The 23,095-nt window shown below is 47.3% G+C and overlaps 1 protein-coding gene across 1 annotated transcript in view; it reads left to right on the top strand.

The window, feature by feature from the left end:
- The first annotated feature begins 14,431 nt into the window (after positions 1-14,431).
- The window catches only part of PCP4L1 (Purkinje cell protein 4 like 1), a 29,322-nt gene continuing 20,658 nt past the window's right edge, over positions 14,432-23,095 (top strand). The window contains exon 1 of the mRNA XM_070077440.2: positions 14,432-14,789. Within this exon, the coding sequence (XP_069933541.1) occupies positions 14,781-14,789 (9 nt within the window). The 5' untranslated portion in view covers positions 14,432-14,780. The remainder of the gene's footprint in view (positions 14,790-23,095) is intronic.

Raw genomic sequence — 23,095 nt, 5'->3', positions numbered from 1 at the left:
GTTGGTAGGGCGCAGACTCTGGACCCAGGGCAAAAACCTGGGTGGGAGGTTTTTCCCAGCATGCCCACAGTGCTGGTTGGTGGCACATGGGGGAAGGACTTAGTGGGTGGGGACTTCATGACTTGTTAGAAGCCGCTCTTTTTTTTTAAATATATATTTATTTGAGAGAGAGAGAGTTACAGACAGTGAGAGGGTGAGACAGAAAGGTCTTCCATCTGCTGGCTCATTCCCCAAATGGCCACAATGGCCAGAGCTGGGCCAGGAGCTTGTTTAGGTCTCCCACAAGGGTGCAGGGGTCCAGGTACTCAGGCCATAGCAGAAAGCTGGATCAGAAGAGGAGCAGCCAGGACTAGAACAGTGCCCATATGGGATGCAGGGGGAGGATCAACCTAATGTGCCATGGCGCTGGCCCTAAAAGCTGCTCTTTATCAGACTCAAAAGCTATTTGTGCCGGCACTGTGGCTCACTAGGCTAATCCTCTGCCTGCGGCACCAGCACTCCGAGTTCTAGTCCCAGTTGGGGTGCCAGTTCTGTCCCAGTTGCTCCTCTTCCAGTCCAGCTCTCTGCTGTGGCCCAGGAAGACAGTGGAGGATGGCCCAAGTGCTTGGGCTCTGCACCTGCATGGGAGACCAGGAGGAAGCACCTGGCTCCTGGCTTCGGATTGGCACTGCACACCGGCCTTGGTAGCCATTTGGGGGGTGACCCAACGGAAGGAAGATCTTTTTTTCTGTATCTCTCTCTCACTGTCTAACTCTGCCTGTCAAAAAAAGAAAAAAAAAAGGCTATTTGAATATTTTGGGAATGGGCAATATGCTATCAGACTCCTGAAGATCTACCCTACTGCTGAGCTTTAAGCTAGATCTGCAGCCTCCTCTCTACGTGGATTCTAGACAAGCAGAGAACAAGCTTTTTTTCACATGCAGTACGCCAGGAATTAGAGGATAGGTGTAACAATTACATTAGGCTCCCCAAAGCAAATTTCTTAAAAAGAGACTGTGGCCTAATTAAGAGCCTGTTCAGGGGTAAGCATTTGGCCCATGGATTAAGATGCCTACATCCATGGGGCTGGTGCTGTGGCATAGTAGGTAAAACTGCCGCTTGCAGTGCCGGCATCCCATATGGGCACCGGTTAGAGACTTGGCTGCTTCTCTTCTGATCCAGCTCTCTGCTATGGCCTGGGAAAGCAGTAGAAGGCCCAAGGCCTTGGGCCCCTGCCACAACATGGGTGACCTGGCTTTGGATTGGCTCAGCTCCAGCTGTTGTGACCATCTGAGTGAACAAGTGGATGGAAGACCTCTCCCTCTCTCTCTCTCTCTCTCTCTCTCTCTGCCTCTACCTCTTTGTAACTCTGCTTTTCAAATAAATAAATCAATGTTTTTTTTTTTTTTTAATTCCATATTGGAATGCCTGAGTTTGAGTCCTGGCTTGATTACGATGTCCTACAACCGTGTACCCTGAGAGGGATCAAGTATTGGCTCAAGTAATTTGGTACTTGCCACCCATGTGGGAGACTCAGACTGAGTTCCCAGCTCCTGGCTTTAGCCTGGCCCAGTGCCAGCTGTTGTGGACATTTGGGAAGTGAACCAGTGGATGGCAGCTCTCTGGATGTCTGTCTGTCTCTGCCTCTTAAACTAAATCACTTAATAATAAAGAGCCTATGCAAAGAGCCAGAAGGAATCGTACCTCCTTACTAGGGAGGGCTGAGAATTAAATCAGAGTGACCTCTAATAAATTCCCTAAATAACCACAACAGTGAGGACTACTCCAGGCCAAAACTCAGTCCAGATCTCCCAAGTGAGTGGGAGGGCCCAATCACTTGAGCCATCACCTATTGCTTCCCAGGGTGAGCATCAGCAAGAAGATGCATGACCAGCGTAGCTGGGACTCAAACCCGGTCACTCTGATGTGGGATGTGGGTGTCGTCACCAGCATCTTATCTGCTGGACCAATGCTCCCTGCCCCCAGACACCCAATGACTTTTGAACAAGACCCCCCAAATTTTGTATGTAGTCCTGTCTGGAGTCAAGATAAAGACTTCTGATGAATAAGTTTAAGAAGCAGAAGTAGAAGTCTTCACTATGATTGTCTAGTACTCCATTTTCACTGAAGAATATTTTGGTAAGTGTGTGTATGTGTTCTCCCAGCATCTACAACCAGAAAAGTCATTTCAAAAGCTATTTGGATGTTCTCATGATGAGCAATTTGTTGGATAAATCTGATCCCACACACATTAGAATGAAGCCCAAGCTCTCAGTTTTCCACTTTGAAGGTTCTTCTTACTGCAGATTTCCGAGGGCACTTGCTATATCTGCACTACGCAATATTTTCCTACTTGATATAACCCCCATGTTTCCTTTTCTTTTCTCTCCTTCTCTCTCCACTGTCTTTCACTTCTTTAGTTGAGTTAAATTATAATCAGTTTTCCCTAAAGGTGAGTTAAAACCCCCAAGTTCAGATCAGAGAAATAAACACACACGGGGTGGGGTGGGGAGAGAATGAGAGAGAGACAGAGAGAGGGGGAGATTGAGTTTAAAAGAGCCTCGTTTAGGTTCCTAGAGTGAGCTGGTGCAACATCCAACTTTGCATAACTTTGCATTTTGAAGTGGGCTGAATTTGAGAGAGCAGACGTGCTTGGATCTGGTCCTTGGGAAGTGGTGAGTATGTTTATGTATGTTGTGTGTATTTATCAACTGGTGTCTTTGCTCAAGACTCTGAGAATTCCTATAATTCATTCAGTCAACAAACACTGAGAACTTACGATGTAAGCCTCTCCTGACCTCAGGGAGTTTAAACACTAGTGATTAAGTAGAGCTTTAAGCAGATAAGAAGAAATGCAATCAGGTCAAGGATGGTTCTAGGTGCAGATCATTATGGGATGGCAGAAGGCCTTAATCCTGATTTGACAAAGAAATGTTGAGGAGGAAGCAGGAGATGCTTCCAGGAGTAGCAGCAGAGTGCTTTTTAAAGGATAATAAGGAGTGAACCAGGAGAAAATGGAAGTCGCTCTGGGTAGAAGGTACAGGTGCGAGAAGTTCAAGAGACCAGATGCAAAGAGGTAGATATGGTAGAGCCACATGGGAGCCTCTCTCCCTGGACCATAACATTTCTTTTTATTTTTTTTTTTTAAAGAGATTTATTTATATTTGAAAGTCAGAGTTACACAGAGAGAGGAGAGGCAGAGAGAGAGAGAGGTCTTTCATCTACTGGTTCACTCCCCAAATGGCCACAATGGCTGGAGCTGCGCTGATCCGAACCCAGGAGCTGGGAGCCTCCTCCGGGTCTCCCACATGGGTGCAGGGGCCCAAGGACTTGGGCCATCCTCTACTGCTTTCCTAGGCCATAGCAGAGAGCTGGATCAGAAGTGGAGCAGCCGAGACTTGAAACAGCGCCCATGTGGGATGCTGGCACTGCAGGCGGTGGCTTTTCCTGCTACAGCACAGCCCACAGCGCCTGGCCCCTGGACCATCACATTTCAGGCTAGGTATGAGAAGAAATAAGACTAGAGAGATGGGATGAGAGATTGAGGGACAAGCAGGGCCTGATCACAGGAGACCTGAAGTGTTAGCCTAAGCAATTTTAATTTAAAGATTGATTTATTTATTTGAAAGGCACAGTTTCAGAGAGGCAGAAGTGGGGGGGGGGGTCTACCATCCACTGGTTCACTCCCCAAATGGCCGCAATGGTCGGAGCTGGGCCAATCCAAGGTCAGGAGCCAGGAGCTTCCTCCAGGTCTCCTGCAAGGGTGCAGGGGCCCAAGGACTTGGGCCATCTTGTACTGCTTTCCCAGGCCATAGCAGAGAGCTGGATTGGAAGTGAAACAGCCAAGACTTGAAACAGCACCTGTGTGGGATGCTGGCACTGCAGGCGGTGGCTTTTCCTGCTATAAAATTTGGTTACTACCAGTATGTCTGGGTGGAGAAAGAGAAAGAGGACTTAGAAATAACTCCATGGGGTAGGCATTTGGTGCAGCAGTTAAGTCAATGTTTGGGATGTCCACATATCATAGGAGTGCCTAGTTTCAGTCTGGGCTCCTCCATTTCCCATCCAGATTCCTGCTGATGCTCACCCTGGGAGGCAGCAGATGACAGCTCAAGTAATTAGGTTCTTGTCACCCATGTAGGAGTCAGTTCTAGGCTTCTGACCTTGCCCAGCCCTGATTGTTGTAGGCATTTGGGGAGTGAATCAGTGAATGGAAGATCTCTGTCTTTTTCTATGTGTTTCTGTGTCTTTCAAATAAAATGAAGGAGCTGGCGCTGTAGCACAGCAGGTAAAGCCACTGCCTGCAGTGCCGGCATCCCACATGGGCGCTGGTTTGAGTCCTGGCTGCTCCACTTCTGATCCAGCTCTCTGCTGTGGCCTGGGAGAGCAGTAGAAGATGGCCCAAGTCCTTGGGCCCCTGCACCCACGAGGGAGACCTGGAAGAAGCTCCTGGCTTCAGATCAGCACAGCTCCAGCCATTGCAGCCAACTGGGGAGTGAACCAGTAGATGGAAGACCTCTCTCTCTTTCTGCCTCTCCTTCTCTCTCTGTGTAACTCTGACTTTTAAATAAATAAAAAATATTTTAAAAGCAAATAAAATCAAAATAATTTTTTAAAAAATTTACAAAGATAACTCCAGATTTATAGCAAGAATGATTGAGTGGATGGTGGTACCACCAACTGGGAAAGAGGCTGCAGGAGGAGGACAAAGGTTCTCTACACTTGGCCCTGATCCACTCCCATGGCTTACAGGATACTCTAGCATTAAGCTATCAAGTGCTTACTCTACAGTTAGGCACTATGAAGAAGGAAAAAAGAGAAGGCCCTTCTTACAGACAAATTTGTAGCCTAATTATGGAGATTGAATTGATAAGTTGAACCTCTGGATATCAAAAGGAATTAAACTAAATTTTTCAGGAGATTGTGTACATTATTAATTATGTACATTATAGGTATTAATTGCTTCATCTGTTTTTTAAAAAACTATTTACTTATTTGAAAGAACTGGAGAGAGAGAGAGAGAGGGAGAGAGAGAGAGAGAGAGAGATATCTTTCATTCACTGGTTCATTACCCCAATTCTCTCAACAGTCAGGGCTGCCCCAGAGGAAGATGGGAACCAGGAACTCCATCCAAGTCTCCCATGTGAGTGGCAGGAACCCAGATACTTGGGCCATCAATCAGCTGCCTCCCAGGTACATCAACAGGAAGCTGGATCAGAAGTGCAGTTTAGTTGGGACTTGAACCAGACACTTCAGTAAGGGTTGTAGATGTCCTGAGTAGGGGCTTAACCCGAGTATGACACTAGGCACCCTTTATCTTTTCTCACAGTGTGCAATATGAACAAAATGTTATGTCTTAAATCTGCATCTATGAAATTTTTTCACCTTATATAAATAAACTTTTAAAAAAATCCTTACCTGTTATGTTGCATCTATGGGTAATATAATTTTACAGCTGAGAAAACTGAGGCTCATAGAGTTTAACTTGTACAAGAATCAAAATATTCAAGTTCAACATGTCCAAAATAGAGCTCATTGTCAATTCCCCACAAGCTAACTTCTCCTGTATTACCTACCTTGATGACTATCCCAACACAAGAAAACAGCAAGAGCGTGGGTTTTGAAGTCATACAGACTTAGGTTCAAATTCTGACTCTGGTTCTTGCTGACTTAGTTACTTGATTTGCTCCTTCCCTAACTGACAGGACTGAGACCCAGTTTCCCGGGGGCTGTGGGAATCAGATAGCATCAGGCTGAGCAGACCCCAGACCAGAGAAGGCAGGCGTACTTCCTCCTCCTGCAACAGCATTCGCAATGCTGAGGGCTGCCTCTCAGTGAGGTGGCCAAACATGTTTCGGCCCTCAATGTCCCCCTCACCTAGAGTCTAGGGATGACCCTGAGCCTTGTTCTGTTTGAAGAAGGCTACCTCGCCATTCTTAGAGCTGGGGTTGCCTTTGAGACACAACCCTCTGAGCTCTCTTCTATGTACAGAAATCCTCCCCCAACCCCAGACTCTGTCTTGTGGAGCAGAGGGAGACTGGCAGCTGCTGCAGGATGCCCTGGCACCCATGGTGAGCAGGCTTTCAGGCTTAACCGATGTCTTCACTGTCTTCCAATGTGTCTAACCCAGGCCAGGATCTGGAAAACACACGTGTTAGTTGTGGCCTGGTCGGTTAAGCTTTCTGAATTAACTGTTTTTTTTTTTTTTTCTCTAGAAAAAAGAATTAGTTATACTCATTATCCAGGTTGGTTGAGAAGACTAAACAAAGTAATATGTGTAAAAATACATACATGTTACCTGGAACATGAAAGAAAGATGCTGTTTTTTTATTCTTTTTTTTTTTTTTAGGATTTATTTATTCATTTGAGAGACAGAGTTACAGACAGAGAGAGGGGAAGAGACAGAGAGAGAGGTCTTTAATCTGCTGGTTCACTCTCAAAAGCTGCATCTGCCAGAGCTGGGCTGATCTGAAACCAGGAGTCAGGAGCTTCTTCTGGGTCTCCCAAGTAGGTGTAGAGGCCCAAGGGCTTGGACCATTTTCTACTGATTAAGTAGGTGTAGAGGCCCAAGGGCTTGGGCCATTTTCTACTGATTTCCCAGGCCATAGCAGAGAGCTGGATTGGAAGTGGAGCAGGCTGGACTCGAACCGGCACCCATTTGGGATGCCGGCACTGCAGATGGTGGCTTTATCTGCTATGCCACAGCACCAGCCTCCACCAGTTCACTCTTGAAATAGCTTCAATGACCAGGGCTAGGCCAGATTGAAGCCAGGAGCTGCTTCTGCGTCTCCCTCATGGGTGCAGGGGCCCAGCACTTGAGCCAGCTTCCACTGCTTTCCCAGGACAAATAAAATTAAAATAAATTTAAAAAATTTACAAAGATAATACCAGATTAGCAGGGAGCTGGATTGGAAGTGGAGCAGCCAGGACTTGAACCAGCGCCCATATGGGATTCTTGTGCTGCAGGCAGAGGCTTAACCTACCATGCCACAGTGCTGGCCCCTGTATTTATTCTTCTACCCTCTTTATTTCCTTCTCCTGTACTGCCACTCTTTCCTGGGTGCCAAGCCAGAAGCTAGAGGAGTCACCTGGCCTCTTTGCTTTTCTTCCCACTTTCCTTAAACATGAACAGATGCTATGACCCATTATTCCTGTCTTCTGACCTCTAAATGCCCACTACCTCTTAGCTAAGTTCTAGCCCTCATTTTTTGCATATTACTGTAGTCACCTATTAAATTGTTCTCCCTGATCCCTGCTTTGTCTCTTTCCAACCCATCCTCCACGCTGTTGCTATTTCTAAAATGCAAATGTGATCGTGTCTTTCCCCTGCTTAAAATTCTTCATTTGCTTGCCATCACCTTCAGGAGAAAATCCAATCTCTTTAGTGTGTCACACAAAGTTCTTTGCATCTGGCCTTTGTTTTGTTTTGTTTTCTCTCTCTGGCCTCCTCTGTTCCCTCTTTACTTCCCTCCCCTGACCTAGCACATCACACATTGGCTCTAGATGTGCTTGCGTATCCGGAGTTCCCTGAACAAGCTGTGCTCACTCACCTCTGAACATCTGTCCTTCTTGTTCCTTCTGGGAACTGCCTGACACACTCTATTTCCAGACCGTCCTCTGTGGTCCTCTGGTCCTCTAGGCCCTACAGACCTGAGTGCAACAGATGACCCCTGGAGCCTGTGGGTTACGGCTACACCTCTGGGCACAAATCCGTTACAGAACTCATTACAGTGAAGAACAGTTTTTTCTGACTCTGTCAATCAACTGTGAGTTGTAGAATTGGCTGCATCCGTTATTTTTAGATCTTCAGGGTCTTACATGCTCCAGGCCCATTTTATAAATGTTTATGGAGTGAATAAATGGGCTAGGATATAAATTAAAATCTGATTTCAAACACGTACTCTTTCCATGTGGCATCTAGTGCAATTATTTGTAGTGTTCATTCATTCAAGAAATATTGAAAGACACAGTCATCCATTCGGTACCTATTTAATGGGTATTTGCTTTGTGCCATGCAATTTGCTAACACCATGTCATCAGGATACATTCCTGTTTCTCTCTTTGCTGCTGTCTTTCATGGCTGATTACCCTTCGTTGTCCTATCTTTCTGGCAGGATCCCATTCGTGTTCTAGTCTCATCCCTGTCTTCTTCCTGAGCTCTGAACTGTTGGTTTCTACCTGCCATGTTTGCACTTGACGTCTAGCTGACCTCACTCAGATGTCCATGAGCCAAATTTCCAGTATAGGCTTAACCCATCCTGTGGGCCCCACAGATACTGGTACAAACACTTCTTTGAACAGGGAGGGTTCCTTTCCTTTGAGCCTTGTAATCTGCTTTTAGTCTTGTGTCTTTAAACTCACTGATGGTCTGCTGTGGTCTGTTGAATTCAATAGGCTTTCTCTTATGTTCTCCCCTACAGCTTTTGACCCCCACCTGGATACTGCATTCTCGTCTTTGAAACTCTTTCTCCATCACCTCTGTGATGTTTTGTGTTCTTGGTTCTTCAACTCTGTTTCTAAAAGCTCTTTTTTCCTTTCTTCTCTAATGATCATTTCTTAAGCCTAGAGATTAGGAAAAGCCATGTGTTTTTCTCCAGGGCTTAAGCTGAACCTTCCCATGCTTCTTCTATGTTCTTCCCTAATGATTCATCTATTTACAGAACTCTGGTAAAAGGTAAAAATAGCTAACGTTTTAACATCACAGTTTACAGAGTACCTTTATGTGCTTTATTTCATTTTCCCTCATCTCAGTATGTGAATGCCTCCAAAATCTACAACTCTAGTACCATGAAATATTATTGCTATTGATGGTCACTTCTGATGCCTCTGCAGGTCAAATCTCACTCTTCCTTTCTCTGGCCTCCCACTACTCTTGCCCAGATTTTTTTTTTAAGTTTGTGAGGCAGAGAGTGGAAGATAAAGGGGGAAAACAGAGAGACAGGTAGAGAGCAACAGAGAGAGAGAGAGAGAGAGAGAGAGAACTCCCATCTGCAGGTATGTTAATCAAATGCCCACAACAAATGCAGCTGAAACTGGGAGCCAGGAACTCAATTCAGATCTCCCATGTTAGTGGCAGGATCCAATTTCCTGAGCCATTATTGTTGCCTCCCAGCGTCTGTCCTAGCAGGAAGCTGAAGTCAGGAATCCATTATGGGATGTAGGGGTTTTAGCTTTTAGGCTAAATGCTAGCTTCCCTTGCCCAGATTTCTATCATGGTACCACTAACAATATCTTGCCTTGGCAGTCAGGTGACAGTCTCTCTCCTACTAGACTGTAAGTTCCATGTTACATGGGATTATTTAAAATACCAACACCTAGCTTAGATCCTAGCCATAATGTGGGCTTAATCATCAATGAGTGATTGAATAACTTTCCTGGTTTCTGGGTCATGAATTCCAAAAGGCACACTGAATCCTTCCATAAATCTTCTTAGCAAATCTTTTTGATTCGTTATGCCATATGTTTCTTTTTTAAAAAAGATTTATTTATTTATTTGAAAGAGTTAAACAGAGGAGAGGCAGACAGAGAGAGAGAGAGAGAGAGAGAGAGAGAGAGAGAGAGGTCTTCCATCCTCTGGTTCACTCCCCAACTGGCCACAATTGGGCGGAGCTGCTCCGATCCGAAGCCAGGAGCCAGGAGCTTCTTCCGGGTCTCCCACGTGGGTGCAAGGGCCCAAGGACCTGGGCCATCTTCTACTGCTTTCCCAGGCCATAGCAGAGAGCTGGATCGGAAGTGGAGCAGCCGGGTTTTGAACCAGCGCCCACATGGGATGCTGGTACTTCAGGCCAGGGCGTTAACTTGCTGCACCACAGCACCGGCCCCGCCATATGTTTCTTGATGCTATGCCTTCTCTTCTGCTGTTGTCATCATACTCACTGACACCTTCATACTTTCTTTGTACAGCTGCAATATCACCATGTGGGCCTTCCTACTCCTGGTCTTTGCCTTGTCAAACCAGTCCTATATATTCCCCATTAGAATAATTAGAAATGCTGTATGTGTGAAGATGAAGCTTAAATTTCTTATTCTGGGGCCAGGGTTGTGGCACAGTGAGTTAAGTGTTGCTTGGGTTGCCTACATCTCATATTAGAGTGTCGGTTGGAGACTTAGCTGCTCTGCACTTGTCATTAGCATTCTGCTAATGTGCTTGGGAGGGCAGATCACAGCCTAAACACTTGCATTCTTACCACTGATATGGAAGACCTGATGGAGTTTCTGGCTTCAGCCTGGCCCAGCCCTGGCCATCGAAGTCAAGTGGGTAGTGAACCTGCAGATGGAAGATCTTTTTTTTTTCTGTGTCTCTGTATCACTCTGCCTTTCAAATAAATAATTAATTAAATAAAGCAGGGGGTGGGGGAGAGAAACCTATCTTCCATCTGTGGGTTCACTTCTTAAATAGTTGCAATGGCTAGGGCTGGGCCAGGCCAAAGCCGGGAGCCAGGAACTCCATCTGGGTCTCTCCCATGGATGGCAGGGGCTCAAGCACTTGGGCCATCTTCCACTGCTTTCACAGGCTTATTAGCAGGGAGCTGGATTGGAAGTGGAAGAGCAAGGACTCTACTCAGCACTCTGATATCAGATGCCTGTGTAGCAAGTGGGGGAAGAACAGCAGTCCCAAATAATTAAATCTTAAACTTGAAGTTCTTAGTCTGATATTCAGGGCCCTGCAATGGCTCCTAAAACCTCATTATAAATTTGAGTTTTCTTTCATTATTTTTCTCTGGTTATCACCCAGCTACCACATCTCCCTCTCCTCCCTTTCTCCCTTCCTCTACTTCTCCTTTAAGACCTACCCGAAATCCCACTTCCCCCAGGAAGCTTTTGACTCTTTTGGTCCTGGTTGATGTCTTGCTTCTTTAACCTATTGCTATTTATTATTATACAGCCTATTGTGTTAGCATACTTGAACATTTAATCATCTATGACAGGGATCGGCAATTTATGACCTATGATCCAAATCTGGCCTGCTGCTTGTGAGCTAAGAATGGTTCCACATTAAAATTTAAAAAACTAGAATAATTCATAAAACATGAAAATTATGTGACATTTAAACTTTAGCGTTCAAAATCAAGTTTTATGAGAATACAACCCTGTTTGTTTACATACCATCTATGGTCACCCTCAAGCTATCACGGGAGTCTTGTGTCATCTGGAAAGACCATCCATATATGACCTTCAAAGCCTAAAACATTTATCATCTGGTTATTAAGGAAAAAGCTTGCTGATCCCTGATCTAGGATCTTGACTTCTCTCTGTCATCTTTTCACAGTTGTTTAAAAACTTTGGAGAGCTCTGCTTCACTGAAGACGATGCTTTCAAGCGAATTAATTGTTCATTAGAAATGGGGAGGAGGGAAGGAGGGAAGCTGGAAGGGTTGGCAGCATGGAGTGAGCAGGAGCTCGGCCGGTTAGAATGCAGAGTCAGCGGGTCTCAGGGGCATGAGGGAGAACAGGTGACCCGACATGGAAAATATAAAAGCCCAGGGGTTCCAGAGCAGAACGGGTTGTTCTAGGTCTTTTTGAGCTCTGGCTTTTGAGAAGAGATCCTTGGTTTCTGGCTGAGAGAAGCTCAGCAATTAATGTCTTAGTTCTAGCAGGCCATGAAAGAAACTTTAACAAAAGTGTGTAACTGCCAAAGCTGAATGTGTTTGGCCTTGGCCGACTGAAGCTGTAAATGAACCAAGGTTTTACAACGCCTGGGAGAATCACAGACGAGAATTTAAAGGGATTAAAGAAGAAATGAAAGCTGGGTAAACAAGAGTAGCAGCTGAAATTACCCGAGTGTTCATTCTTTCATAAAAATTATAAACATAGTAATTACTTAGTAAAGTTCCATCTAATTGGAAAATGATGTATACAGATTGGATTGTGGGCTTTCTCTTTCTCATCTGCTCCCTACACCCTGGCAGCCTGGGCACTCAGATATGGACTAAGAAATCAACAAATGGGGAATTGTTACAGAACTGCAGGAAGAAACAAGTTAGATCCTAGCAACTAGGACTTGGGGATTTTAGTGGCAACAGTGAGGCAGAGGTCATACGTGTGTGTGTGTGTGTGTGTGTGTGTGTGTGTTTAGAACTTCACATTCATGGCACAGTGGAGGGCTCAGTGCCAGACTGGGACTGAACGTAGAAGATGTAAGCTAATTTATTTTTAAATTTTTAAAGGTTTATTTATTTCTGAATGTCAGATTTAAAGAAAGAGAGAGAGGGAGGGAGAAAGACAGAGAAAAAGAGAGAGAGAGAGAGAGAGAGAGGTCTTCCATCTGCAGGTTCACTCCCCAAATGGCCACAACGGCCGGAGCTGAGCCGAGCCAAAGCCAGGAGCCAGAAGCTTCTTCTGGGTCTCCCACACAGGTGCAGGGGCCCAAGCACTTGGGCCATCTTCCACTGCTTTCCCAGGCCATTAGCAGGGAGCTGAATTGGAATGGAGCATCTGGGACTCGAACCGGAGCCCATATAGAATGCCCAACCTACCACATCACAACACCAGTCCTTCTTTTAAACTTTTAAAAATTATTATTATTTATTTGAAAGGCAGACGGGGCCAGTGTTATGGCATAGTGGATTAAGGCACTGTTTGTGACACCGGCATCCCATATCAGAATGCCGGTTCCAGTCCTGGCTGCTGTGCTTCTGATCCAGTTCTCTTATAATATGTCTGGGAAAGCAGCAGGAGATGGCCCAAGTGCTTGGGCCCCTGCCACCCACATGAGAGACAAGGAGGGAGTTCCTGACTCCTGGCTTCAGCCTGGCTCAGCCTGACTGTTGTGGCCATTTGGGGAGCGAACCAGCAGATGGAAGACTTCTCTCTCTCTCTCTCTTCTCTCCCCTTCTCTCTCTTGTAACTCTGCCTTTCAAATAAACAAATAAAAATTTTTTTTTAAAGGGAGACAGAGACAGATCGATCTTCCATCCACTGGTTCACTCTCCAGATGGCCACAACAGCTGGGACTGGATCAGGCAAAAGCCAGGAGCTGGGAATTTTTTTTTTTTTTTTTGACAGGCAGAGTGGACAGTGAGAGAGAGACAGAGAAAGGTCTTCCTTTTTGCCGTTGGTTTACCCTCCAATGGCCGCCGCCGGCGTGTTGGGGCCGGCGCACTGCGCTGATCCGATGGCAGAGCCAGGTGCTTCTCCTGGTCTCCCATGGGGTGCGGGGCCCAAGCACTTGGGCCATCCTCCACTGCACTCCCTGGCCACAGCAGAGAGTTGGACTGGAAGAGGGGCAACTGGGACAGAATCCGGTGCCCGGACCGGGACTAGAACCCTGGTGTGCCGGCGTTGCAAGGCGGAGGATTAGCCTAGTGAGCCAGGGTGCCGGCCTGAGACCCAAGTTCTTGAAGTTCTTGAGCCATCACCTGCTGCCTCCAAGGGTGCACATTAGCAGGAAGCTGGAATAGGAAGTGGAGCTGGGATGCTATGGGATGTGGACACCTCCAATAGCATTTTGACCGTGGCATCAAGCCGCCACTCCTGAAAGAGAGCAACATTTTGATTTTTTGCATTTCATGGGAGATGGATTTTGACGAATCCTAAAGTGTCTTCGAACGCCTCAGATGTATGATCTGCATCGAACAGGCACTTGCGATTTTCCTGTTCTTTGCCACAGAGCACTGACCATTTGTTCCAGCCTCCACGCCCGCACGACTCTTATACAGACTACCTTCCCACTGCTAAATCTTTTTTTTTTTTAAACTTTTATTTAATGAATATAAATTTCCAAAGTACAGCTTATGGATTACAATGGCTTCCCCCCCATAACATCTCTCCCACCCGAAACCCTCCCCTTTCCCACTCCCTCTCCCCTTCCATTCACATCAAGATTCATTTTCATTTCTCTTTATATACAGAAGATCAGTTTAGCATACATTAAGTAAAGATTTCAACAGCTTGCTCCCACACAGAAACACAAAGTGAAAAATACTGTTTGAGTACTAGTTATAGCATTAAATCACAATGTACAGCACATTGAGGACAGAGATCCTACATGAGGAGTAAGTGCACAGTGACTCCTGTTGTTGACTTAACAAATTGACACTCTTGTTTATGGCATCAGTAATCACCCTAGGCTCTTGTCATGAGCTGCCAAGGCTATGGAAGCCCCCTGAGTTCACTGACTCTGATAATTTTTAGACAAGGCCATGGTCAAAGTGGAAGTTCTCTCCTCCCTTCAGAGAAAGGTACCCACTGCTAAATCTTAATCTGCCGGGTCTCTGCCTCCCCCCCCCCCCCTTTTGATTCACAGTTTCCTCCTTCCCGTATACCCTCTTGATTTCTTCCCAGCTCTTTTCTCTTCTTTCTTGAACTCGTCACACTCCTTCCTTCCCCCTTCCTCCTTCCCTCCTTCGTGTGCTACTCCTTCCCTCGCTCTCACTGCTCCCCCTACTTGATTTTTGTCTCCCTCTCCGTCCCGCTCTCTGCCAGTCTTACCCTAGTTTGGAAATGCAGCAGACCTCCGGGCCTGCCACTATTGGATGCAAAGGGCTGTCACTCTGCAGTAGAAGGAGCTCCTATTGGCCTGGCTGGAGGCGGGTACCGGAGCTGATTATAAAAGGTGGGGCCCGGAGGAGGTTCGCGGAGGCTCTGACAGGACCGGGTCGTGAGGGCACGCTTGGCGGGGAACTGAGAGCTGAGAACGTGCGGGGCAGGCACCGGAGCAGCGGCTCTCTGCACTCTCTTCTCCCGGTCAGCCGGGCCCGTGTCTCAGAGCCCACCAACTCCTGGCCGCCGTCCGTGCAGCTCCGAGGGCCCCTCGCCTCACCTGCGCGTGCCGCACCCCGCGCGCCCTGCCCGGCCGCCGCGATGAGCGAGGTGAGCGGCGCTGCCCGGCCCCGGTGCTCTAGGTGGGGGCTGCAGCGGGGTGGAGGCTGCGGTTCGAGGTCCCAGGGAGGCGAGGGAGAGCGCGCCAGACCCTCTGAGGGCGCTCCGCTTCTCCTCTGGGCAAGCTCTCACCTCGGGGCTCTGGGGAGCGATGGGAACAGGGGCGCTTTAAGTCCCCCAACTGTGGATGGCACTTTTGGGGTGACTGGCACCAGCTGTAGAGTGACGGGGCTGAGCTTTCGGGTGGCGAGCCCTCTCCGCGGGATGCTGCTTGTCCTAGAGCCCTGAGGTTTTTCTCACCCCCTTGCTCCCCTCACTTCTCTCTATCCTCCCTCTCAGGGCTGTGTGCAGCATCCAACAAGAACTCCATCCCTGGCCGGCTTGGGATGGCCGCTTTCCCCCTCCCTGCCCTCTGCGCATTGAGTCAGGAATGGTGGCGGGACCCTTTCTGATTGTAGAAGCCCCCGCAGTGGAGGTGTGCCCAGCTCCTGCCAGAGTAGAACTCCCTCTGCAGAGCCTGTTACATCCTAGATCTTCCAGCCGGCTCCGTGGTGTTCACTGGAGCCGGACCCGGTCCATTAACGGATGCCCTCTTTTCAAAGCATACTGGCCAGGGTGGCTGGCGGGCTCCAAGCAGAGGCGTTGGACAGACCTCACCCATCTGTATTTGTAGGTGCTGGCCCAGATCCAGAAACAAGGAGGGTCCTTCCGAAGTGCAGTCGGTCTGGACAGCGGCCCCACAAGCTTAGCCAGGTCCTCGTGGAAATCCAGCTTCTCAGTTGTGTGCCAGATCCCAGCTCTACTACCTACTTGCTGGGTGGCTTTAGGCAAATTACACAACCATTCTGTGCTTCAGCTTATCAGTAAAAACGGGAGGATGGTGCTTGTTCTATTTAAGGAGGTAATATAAGCACCAAGTAGGCACTTAGTCTGTGTTAGCTGTTAGCTCCCTGATTCTTTTTTCCTTGTTAGAGTGTTATGGAAAACAACCAACAGAAATCCCAGGGACAGCTGGTTAGTGAAGGAATAGGCCCTGGAGCCTGCATCCCAGCTTAGATATAAAGATGGAGGCTTTTAGTAAGAACTGTGCAAGCTCCTACCAAAATTGTCATCTGGGGAGCCAATTAGTGCCGACTGCTATGTTGTCTTGGTTGCCATGTCCACTAAGTGTATCCCGAAAAATTCAGCTATTCCAGGGGGCTGAGGAAGACCTGAGCTGGTCTCTGGCACCTCAGCTGGTTATGGCTGTGCCCATGACAGTCTTCCAAAAAGAATGGGGGTAGGGGATAGACCTCCTTTTGGATCTTCCAGCTCTAACATGAGAAATGGGATTTTCTTTGCCCACTTTTCACTGAAGTCTAGGATTCAAACCACTCCTCCCCTCCCAAGCCTTTCTAAATCTGATAGTTGTAATCCAAGCCATCCCCTGGGAGTTTATCTTAAGGCTATGCCAATATGAAGATTTGTACTTGGCCTGTACTTTCGGGGGAAGTGCATGGCCCCTCTGTAGGACACACCATGAGGGTTGGTGTTTAGCTTGGGATTTGGTGGAGTGCCAAGGCTGTTTTGTGACAAGGAAAGCAATTTGATGTTGGGGGGAGTCAAGTCTTGGGGTCCCTCCTGATTCAGCGGCTTCACTGTGTTAGCCTCAATGAAGCGGCTCAGTAGAACTCAGAGTCAAATGCTCGCCCGGGTCTCTCTATATGCAAGGCTGCCAGGCTCTTAGGCTGTCTGGAGAAACTGGTTTTAACTAGTAATTTAGCCGTCGAAGCTACCTCCTAATGCAGAGCCGAGCCTGGCTTCAGGGATGAGTATATATAAAATCCAGAAGCAGCCACCTGGGTGTACACAGAGACCAACCGTCTCTGAATCAGATCCCTAAGGGAGTCTCTCTGCTTCCCTAAAGGGTAAGACCCAGCCTGTCTTCTTCCTCTTGTGAACCGTATGATGAAAAGCGGAAGTGTTGCCCAGAACACTGGAGCTCTAGGGAGACTCCAAACCGCTTCAATTCTCCCAGGCCAGCCCCATGGGTCTCCTTCAGGTTGAAGCACCCAGCCCAGGGAAGCCCTGTATGTCTTGAATCTTATGTAAGTTTCATCTCCCTCTCACCCCCAACCTGCTTATATTCTTGCTTCAGAGACACAGCGTGAAATGAGAGGATTTGGGATGTCTTTGGGAGATTCTCATTTCACCTGAGGAACAAAATCTGGGGAGGAATCTGCAGATCCCAGGAAAACGAACAACGGAGGGGTTCTGGTGGAATTCCTGGGGGAGATCTGTGGCTCTTTGCTGTCACTTAGTACTGCTGCAGAGCATTTCCCTGTGAGTGTGTGTGTGTGTGCGCGCGCGTGTGCGTGCGCAGAGGAGCTGCAGGGGCTCATCTCCAGCTTGTCTACATTCACAGCTGCAGGCAGGACTGGATTGCCGTGGATCACAGCCTGTCTCCTCCAGTTTAATAACTTTTCCCTAGTTTCAGTGAAGGATGGGAACAGGAGATGCATTCAGTCCCTGAGGGCTCTTGCCTTTATAATCTCTTTCCACGCCGTGTAGCTGGCTGCTGGAGGCAGAGATGCCGGTTCTTCTTGTGATCCTGTTGCATTTCTCATCTGTGAGGAGCCTAGCAGGAGAAATCCTGGGTGCAGCAGTCATTCAGCTCTGATGGGAGCCATGCATTATTGGTGACCACCCTCCCAGTGTCTGTCCTGTGTTTTGGCTGCCAAGGCGCAGATCAACTGGAAATCTCATTAGAGGAGAGCTTAGAGCTAGTGCTTCCTTCGTGATTCTGTTTGCTGTCTTCTTGCCTAATGGGCGTGGGATATCACACTTTGGGGACCACATTTTTTTCCTTTGCACATCTGTGTCCATCTGCAAACTTCTCCACAATGGAAGTTCAGTCAGAGTGAATGTCAGTGGTATCTTTTGTGAGATCATTGTTAGGGAACTTGGTAGGGACTCAGAGGAGGAAATCCAAGTTTCTCTTTCTTAATGGGATTTTATTATTATTATGGTTAGATTGGACACATGAAATAGAAGGGTTAGCTACTTGTTATTGAAATGCCTTGTGCCTCCAGAATTGCCAAAGTAAGGGAAAGCAGCATGTGGCTTCCCTCTCCTGGTCACCCACTTAGGTTGTTGGCTTTAGCTGCTCGGACAGGGCAGTCTGTGACTTAGAAGTAGACAACATGTCATCCTGTGACCTGAGAATATGGATGATTTTCTCTAAGCAGCAGCTGCAGCCGGTACCTCCTACAATGTCAAGACTCTATAGGGGCAGGTGATCCTAGGTAATGTGGCTAGAGTCCAAGCACACAACAAACCTGATGCATCTTTCATGTCTGCCTGTGGAGAAAACTTAACTGATGAAAAGGATGGAGATAGCATTGCTGGTGGAGGGAAAGAAAATAGATCGATAATTATCTCTGCAAGGCGGTGCTTCTGCGAATGCCTCCCTCTGGGTTTTCCACCTTTATTTTCATTTCCAAAGTAGCTTTCAAAATTCTGCTTCATTATAGAAAAAAAACCTTACTTTTGAGAAAATGTTTTAAGATAGAGAGGCAGGTATATTGGGGCTGGCACTGTGACACAGCTGGTTAAGCCACTACCTGTGATGCTGGCATCCCAGATGGGCACCGGTTCAAGTCCTGGCTGTTCCTCTTCTGATAAGCTCCCTGCTAATGTGCCTGGAAAAGCAGCAGAGGATGGCCATTTGGGGAGTGAACCAGCAGATGGATGATTTTCTCTCTCTCTCTCTCTCTCTCTCTTTCTCCTCTCTGACTCTGCCTTTGAAATAAATAAATAGATCTTAAAAAAAAAAAAACACAGGTATGACTTCTACTAAGAAAATCTCAAATAAAGTATCAAAATATTTTCGTGATATGATTTGAGAATTGTTAAGGAGTCCTAAAAATCACCTTATCCAATCTTCTTCTTCTTCTTTTTGACAGGCAGAGTGGACAGTGAGAGAGACAGAGAGAAAAGTCTTCCTTTTTTCCGTTGGTTCACCCCCCAGTGGCCTCTGCGGCCAGCGTGCTGCGGCTGGCACACCGTGCTGATCTGAAGCCGGGAGCCAGGTGCTTCCTCCTGGTCTCCCATGTGGGTGCAGGGCCCAAGGACTTGGGCCATCCTCCACTGCCCTCCTAGGACACAGCAGAGAGCTGGACAGGAAGAGGAGCAACCGGGACAGAATCCAGCGCCCTGACCAGGACTAGAACCCGGTGTGCCAGCGCTGCAGGCAGAGGATTAGCCTAGTGAGCCACGGCATCTGCCCCAATCTTATTTTGCAAATAAGGAAATTGAGGCCCAAAACTAATCTGAGTTTTCATAGAACCAAGACTAGGGTAGAGTATTGCTGACTTTTCATCCTAAAAGAACTTCCCACAGGACTTCTTTAACTTGTTACCCCAGTGAATGTAGAATGACTTGATTTATGTGCAGCTTTTAATGAATGTTATGCATGCTTTATGTAAGAAATATAAGCAGTGTGATTTAATAAATACTGAGTAAGGGGTTGGTACTGTGGCGTAGCAGGTGCCAGCATCCTATATGGGTGTCTATTCAAGTCTTGGGTGCTCTACTTTCGATCCAGCTCTCTGCTGTGGCCTGGGAAAGCAGTAGAAGATGGCCCAAGTCCTTGGGCTCCTGCACCCATGTGGGAGACCCGGAAGAAGCTCCTGGCTCCTGGCTTCCGATCAGCACAGCTCCAGCTGTTGCAGCTATTTGCCTTTCAAATAAATAAATAAATCTTAAAAAAAATACTGAGCAAGAGGCAAGAGAATAGAGAGAGAGGAGAAACCAACTTAGGATACCAGCATAAGACCATTTAAGGATCCTTTTATTAACAGGGTACATATTGGCAGAATGCTAGGCAAGGCAGTTCGTGTCCATTTTCACTTTTGTTTGTTTTTAAAGATTTATTTATTTATTTGAAAGTTGAAAACACAGAGAGGGAGAGACAGAGAGACCCTCTATTGGCTCACTGCCCAGATGGCCTCAATGGGCAGTGCTGGGCCAGGCTAAAGTCAGGAGACAGGAGCTTCTCTCAGGTTTTCTATGCAGGTACAGGGACTCAAGCACTTGGGCCATCTTCTGCTGCATTTCCCAGGCCATTAGCAGGGGCCTGGATCAGAAATGGAGCAGCCTGGACATGAAGCAACATCACATAAGATGCCGGCATTGCAGGAGGAGGCTTTACCCACTGTACCACATTGCCAGCCCCTTATACTTCATGAATTTTTTTTAAGATTTATGTATTTATTTGAAAGGCAGAGTTACAGAAAGGCAGAGGCAGAGACAGAGAAAGGTCTTCCACCTGCTGGTTCACTCCTCAAATGGCCGCAACACCTGGAGCTGCACCAATCCAAAGCCAGGAGCCAGGATCTTCTTCTGGGTCTCCCACACAACTGCAGGGGCCCAAGGACTTGGGCCATCTTCTATTGCTGGATTGGAAGAGGAGCAGCCAGGACTTGAACCAGCGCCCATATGGGATGCTGGCACTGCAGGCTGCAGCTTTACCCACTATACCACAGCAATGGCCCCTATTCATTCTTATGCAGGATGCCAAGTCACCTTAAGAGCTGGTGTGGTGACTACTAGAGTGGAGTAGGTGAGCTTGTAGGAATGAGGGAACAGAAAAGCCTGGAGGCCTTCAATGCATAGAATCTTAGTTTCCAAAATAGCAGAACATCAGGAATCAGAAAGGGAGGTTTCATTTCTGAACCATGACAGCAATTTTCTTAACTCTGTTTGACTTAGAGGACCCAGTGTAGGAAAATGGGTATTGAAGCACAACTGGTACACCAGATAATCAAACAGATTGTGGGTATTTAGTCCTCCATCTGGCTACTTGACTTCCAAGAGAGGAATAGAAGAAGTCTGGGAGGAGAAAGGTACAAAGAAAGGAAAGAAGGATGTATTAGACTGGCAAGCTACGTGATGAAAGCCTACTGGAACTCCAGAATCCTATGTGCATGGTTTCCAGATCTGCGGCTCAAACTAGCTTGACTTGCTCCAGAATTACTGTTGCTGCATGAGTAAGCTAAGGCAGGAGCAGACCCAAAACCACTTTTCCCAAGAAATTTGCATCCCTGCAAGGTGCCTATAAACAGCAGCCTAGAAGCCTAGACTTCGTTACACTCTCCTCACTGAAGCCCAGTTTCTGCTTCCCTCCAGCCTGTTGTTCGCTGCAGGCATGCCCACCTAGATTTCCCAGTCCTCACCCAGGGAAAGAGAGGTGCCATTTACCAGTCTGCCATCCTTGGTGATGCTTCTCTCCCACACAAAGCCCTCCAGCTGAGTGTTTGCTTTGTAGGCTGTGGGGGGATTAATACATTTATTTTGGGACATTAACACCATGGTGGAATGCACATTGAAGATTATAGTAATAAATGATGCTTTGGCACTAGTCTCTCTCCCACACCCCCTAACCCCCAGTATGGGGTAAGGCACAGCTCCAAGCCATGTGCAGAGTGCCATGAATAACCACTCATTAAACCGTGGCAGCCCATGCTGGGGGGAATGGGCTGGGTCTGTTGACTCACTGCATACCATGAGCTGGCATGGCCAAGGAATTCTGCCTCTGACTCCAGGGGGGTACTGCTATTCCAGGAAACAGGGGTGGGGTAGCCGAGGGAAGAAGGACACACTGGGGGCTTGGTTGCTAGGGCAGTTTAGATTCTATTCTTAATCTTAGCAGGCCTCTGAGATATAGGGCATCCAGATTATAGGCCATGTATTAGAAGAAGAATGTATGTATGTAGAACCTGGAGTAAGGATTCCCAGTTCTTTTTCTGTTATCTTGACTGTGACCTTGAACAAATCTTTCTGAAGCTGTTTGAGGACTGCAGCTGGTTGCTGCACAGAAAGAATTGAAACCGTTCCAACAGTGCTCCAAAAACAGCAGGCTGGGGTCATGCAGGGTCACCAGGAGATCCCAGAGGCCTCTCTGAAGTCCTTTAGCAATGACCTTCATTTAACATTGGGGGAGAATATGTCAGTAGAGATATAAGGGTCCCTGGGGTCTCGGGGTGGGAGTAAAAGCCTTTTTGTTGCCACTTGGAAGCAGATCCACTAACTCCAGGCCTGCTTCACTTCCTGTACCTCTAGAGCAAGCAGCGAGTTTATGAAGCCTAGGATTTATGTCAATACAAAGGCAAGAATAGAGCCCTGTTTGGGCTCATATTTAGACTTTTTAGAATTCAAGCTCTTTTTGGGTTTCTCTGTCCTGCACTGTAGGACAGGATTCTAAGTGCCTTTGTGGAGTCATCTAAACTAAGCCATTCCAGCAGTACTATACTGTTTTCAATTGCACTGCATCCAAGCTGCGTCGTAAATGCAGAGTGTAAGTGGTTCAGGTAGGATGAAGTGAGCCTTGTTCCTGTTTATTGCTTCTGTTAACAACCTGTGATCTGTCTTTAAAAAGCCGTGTGAGATGAAGGGTATGGGGAAATCTGGAAATTTATGCTTCCCAAGGATAGTTCTAACTTGCTGCTGGAGCAGAGAGGGTGGCAGTGTCTTCCTTTTTCTGGTGACAATGGTTGCTGTGGCAACACCATTAAAGATGAAAGCAACAAAGGAAGGAAGAAATACAGCTGGAGAAGCGGGCGGGGTGAGTTGGGCTGGAGTCACGGGATACCTATTCCCCAATAGCTGCAGCAGGAAGGCCGCCCCGAAGTTGCTAACGCTTTGACTGTCTTTAGGTGCTTTGCCAAGACAATAATACCTTGTGAGGCAAAGAATAGACAATCTTCTTTGTGGTACAAAGGTGGATAAAAGGACTTGGTAAAGGGGATAAGGTTTATTTGCTCTTGATCACTGATCTCCTTCCTGTCTTCTCTAACTTAAAGGAAGAAAAAGGAAAGGGTAAGAGTACACAGAGGTTTAGAGCCATTCTCGGTGTTTCTGGAGACAGACATTGGGAAGAGCCTTCCTGAAGCCTTGTGGTAGCATAGGATGCATGGGGCTCTTTTCTTTTCTTTTTTAAAGATTTATTTATTTGAAAGTCAGAGTTATATACAGAGAGAGGAGAGACAGAGAGAGAGAGAGAGAGAGAGAGAGAGAGAGAGAAAGGGGGAGGAGGGAGAGACAGATAAGATGGTAGCACCTATCTGCTAGCTCCCCAAAATGCTCATGATATAGACCCCAGCTGGGGCCAAGCTGAAAGCTCAATCCAAGTCTCCCATGTATCAGAAACCCAGCTACTTGGGACTGGCAGCTGGCACTGTGGCATAGCAGGTAAAACTACCACCTGCAGTACCGGCATTTCATATGGGCACTGATTCAAGTCCCAGCTGCTTTATTTC

Source organism: Oryctolagus cuniculus, chromosome 7 (genome assembly GCF_051225735.1).
Source record: "Oryctolagus cuniculus isolate XC-2025 breed Fujian yellow rabbit chromosome 7, ASM5122573v1, whole genome shotgun sequence".
NCBI classification, from domain to species: Eukaryota; Metazoa; Chordata; class Mammalia; order Lagomorpha; family Leporidae; genus Oryctolagus; species Oryctolagus cuniculus.
This window is presented reverse-complemented; position numbering and strand designations above follow the sequence as displayed.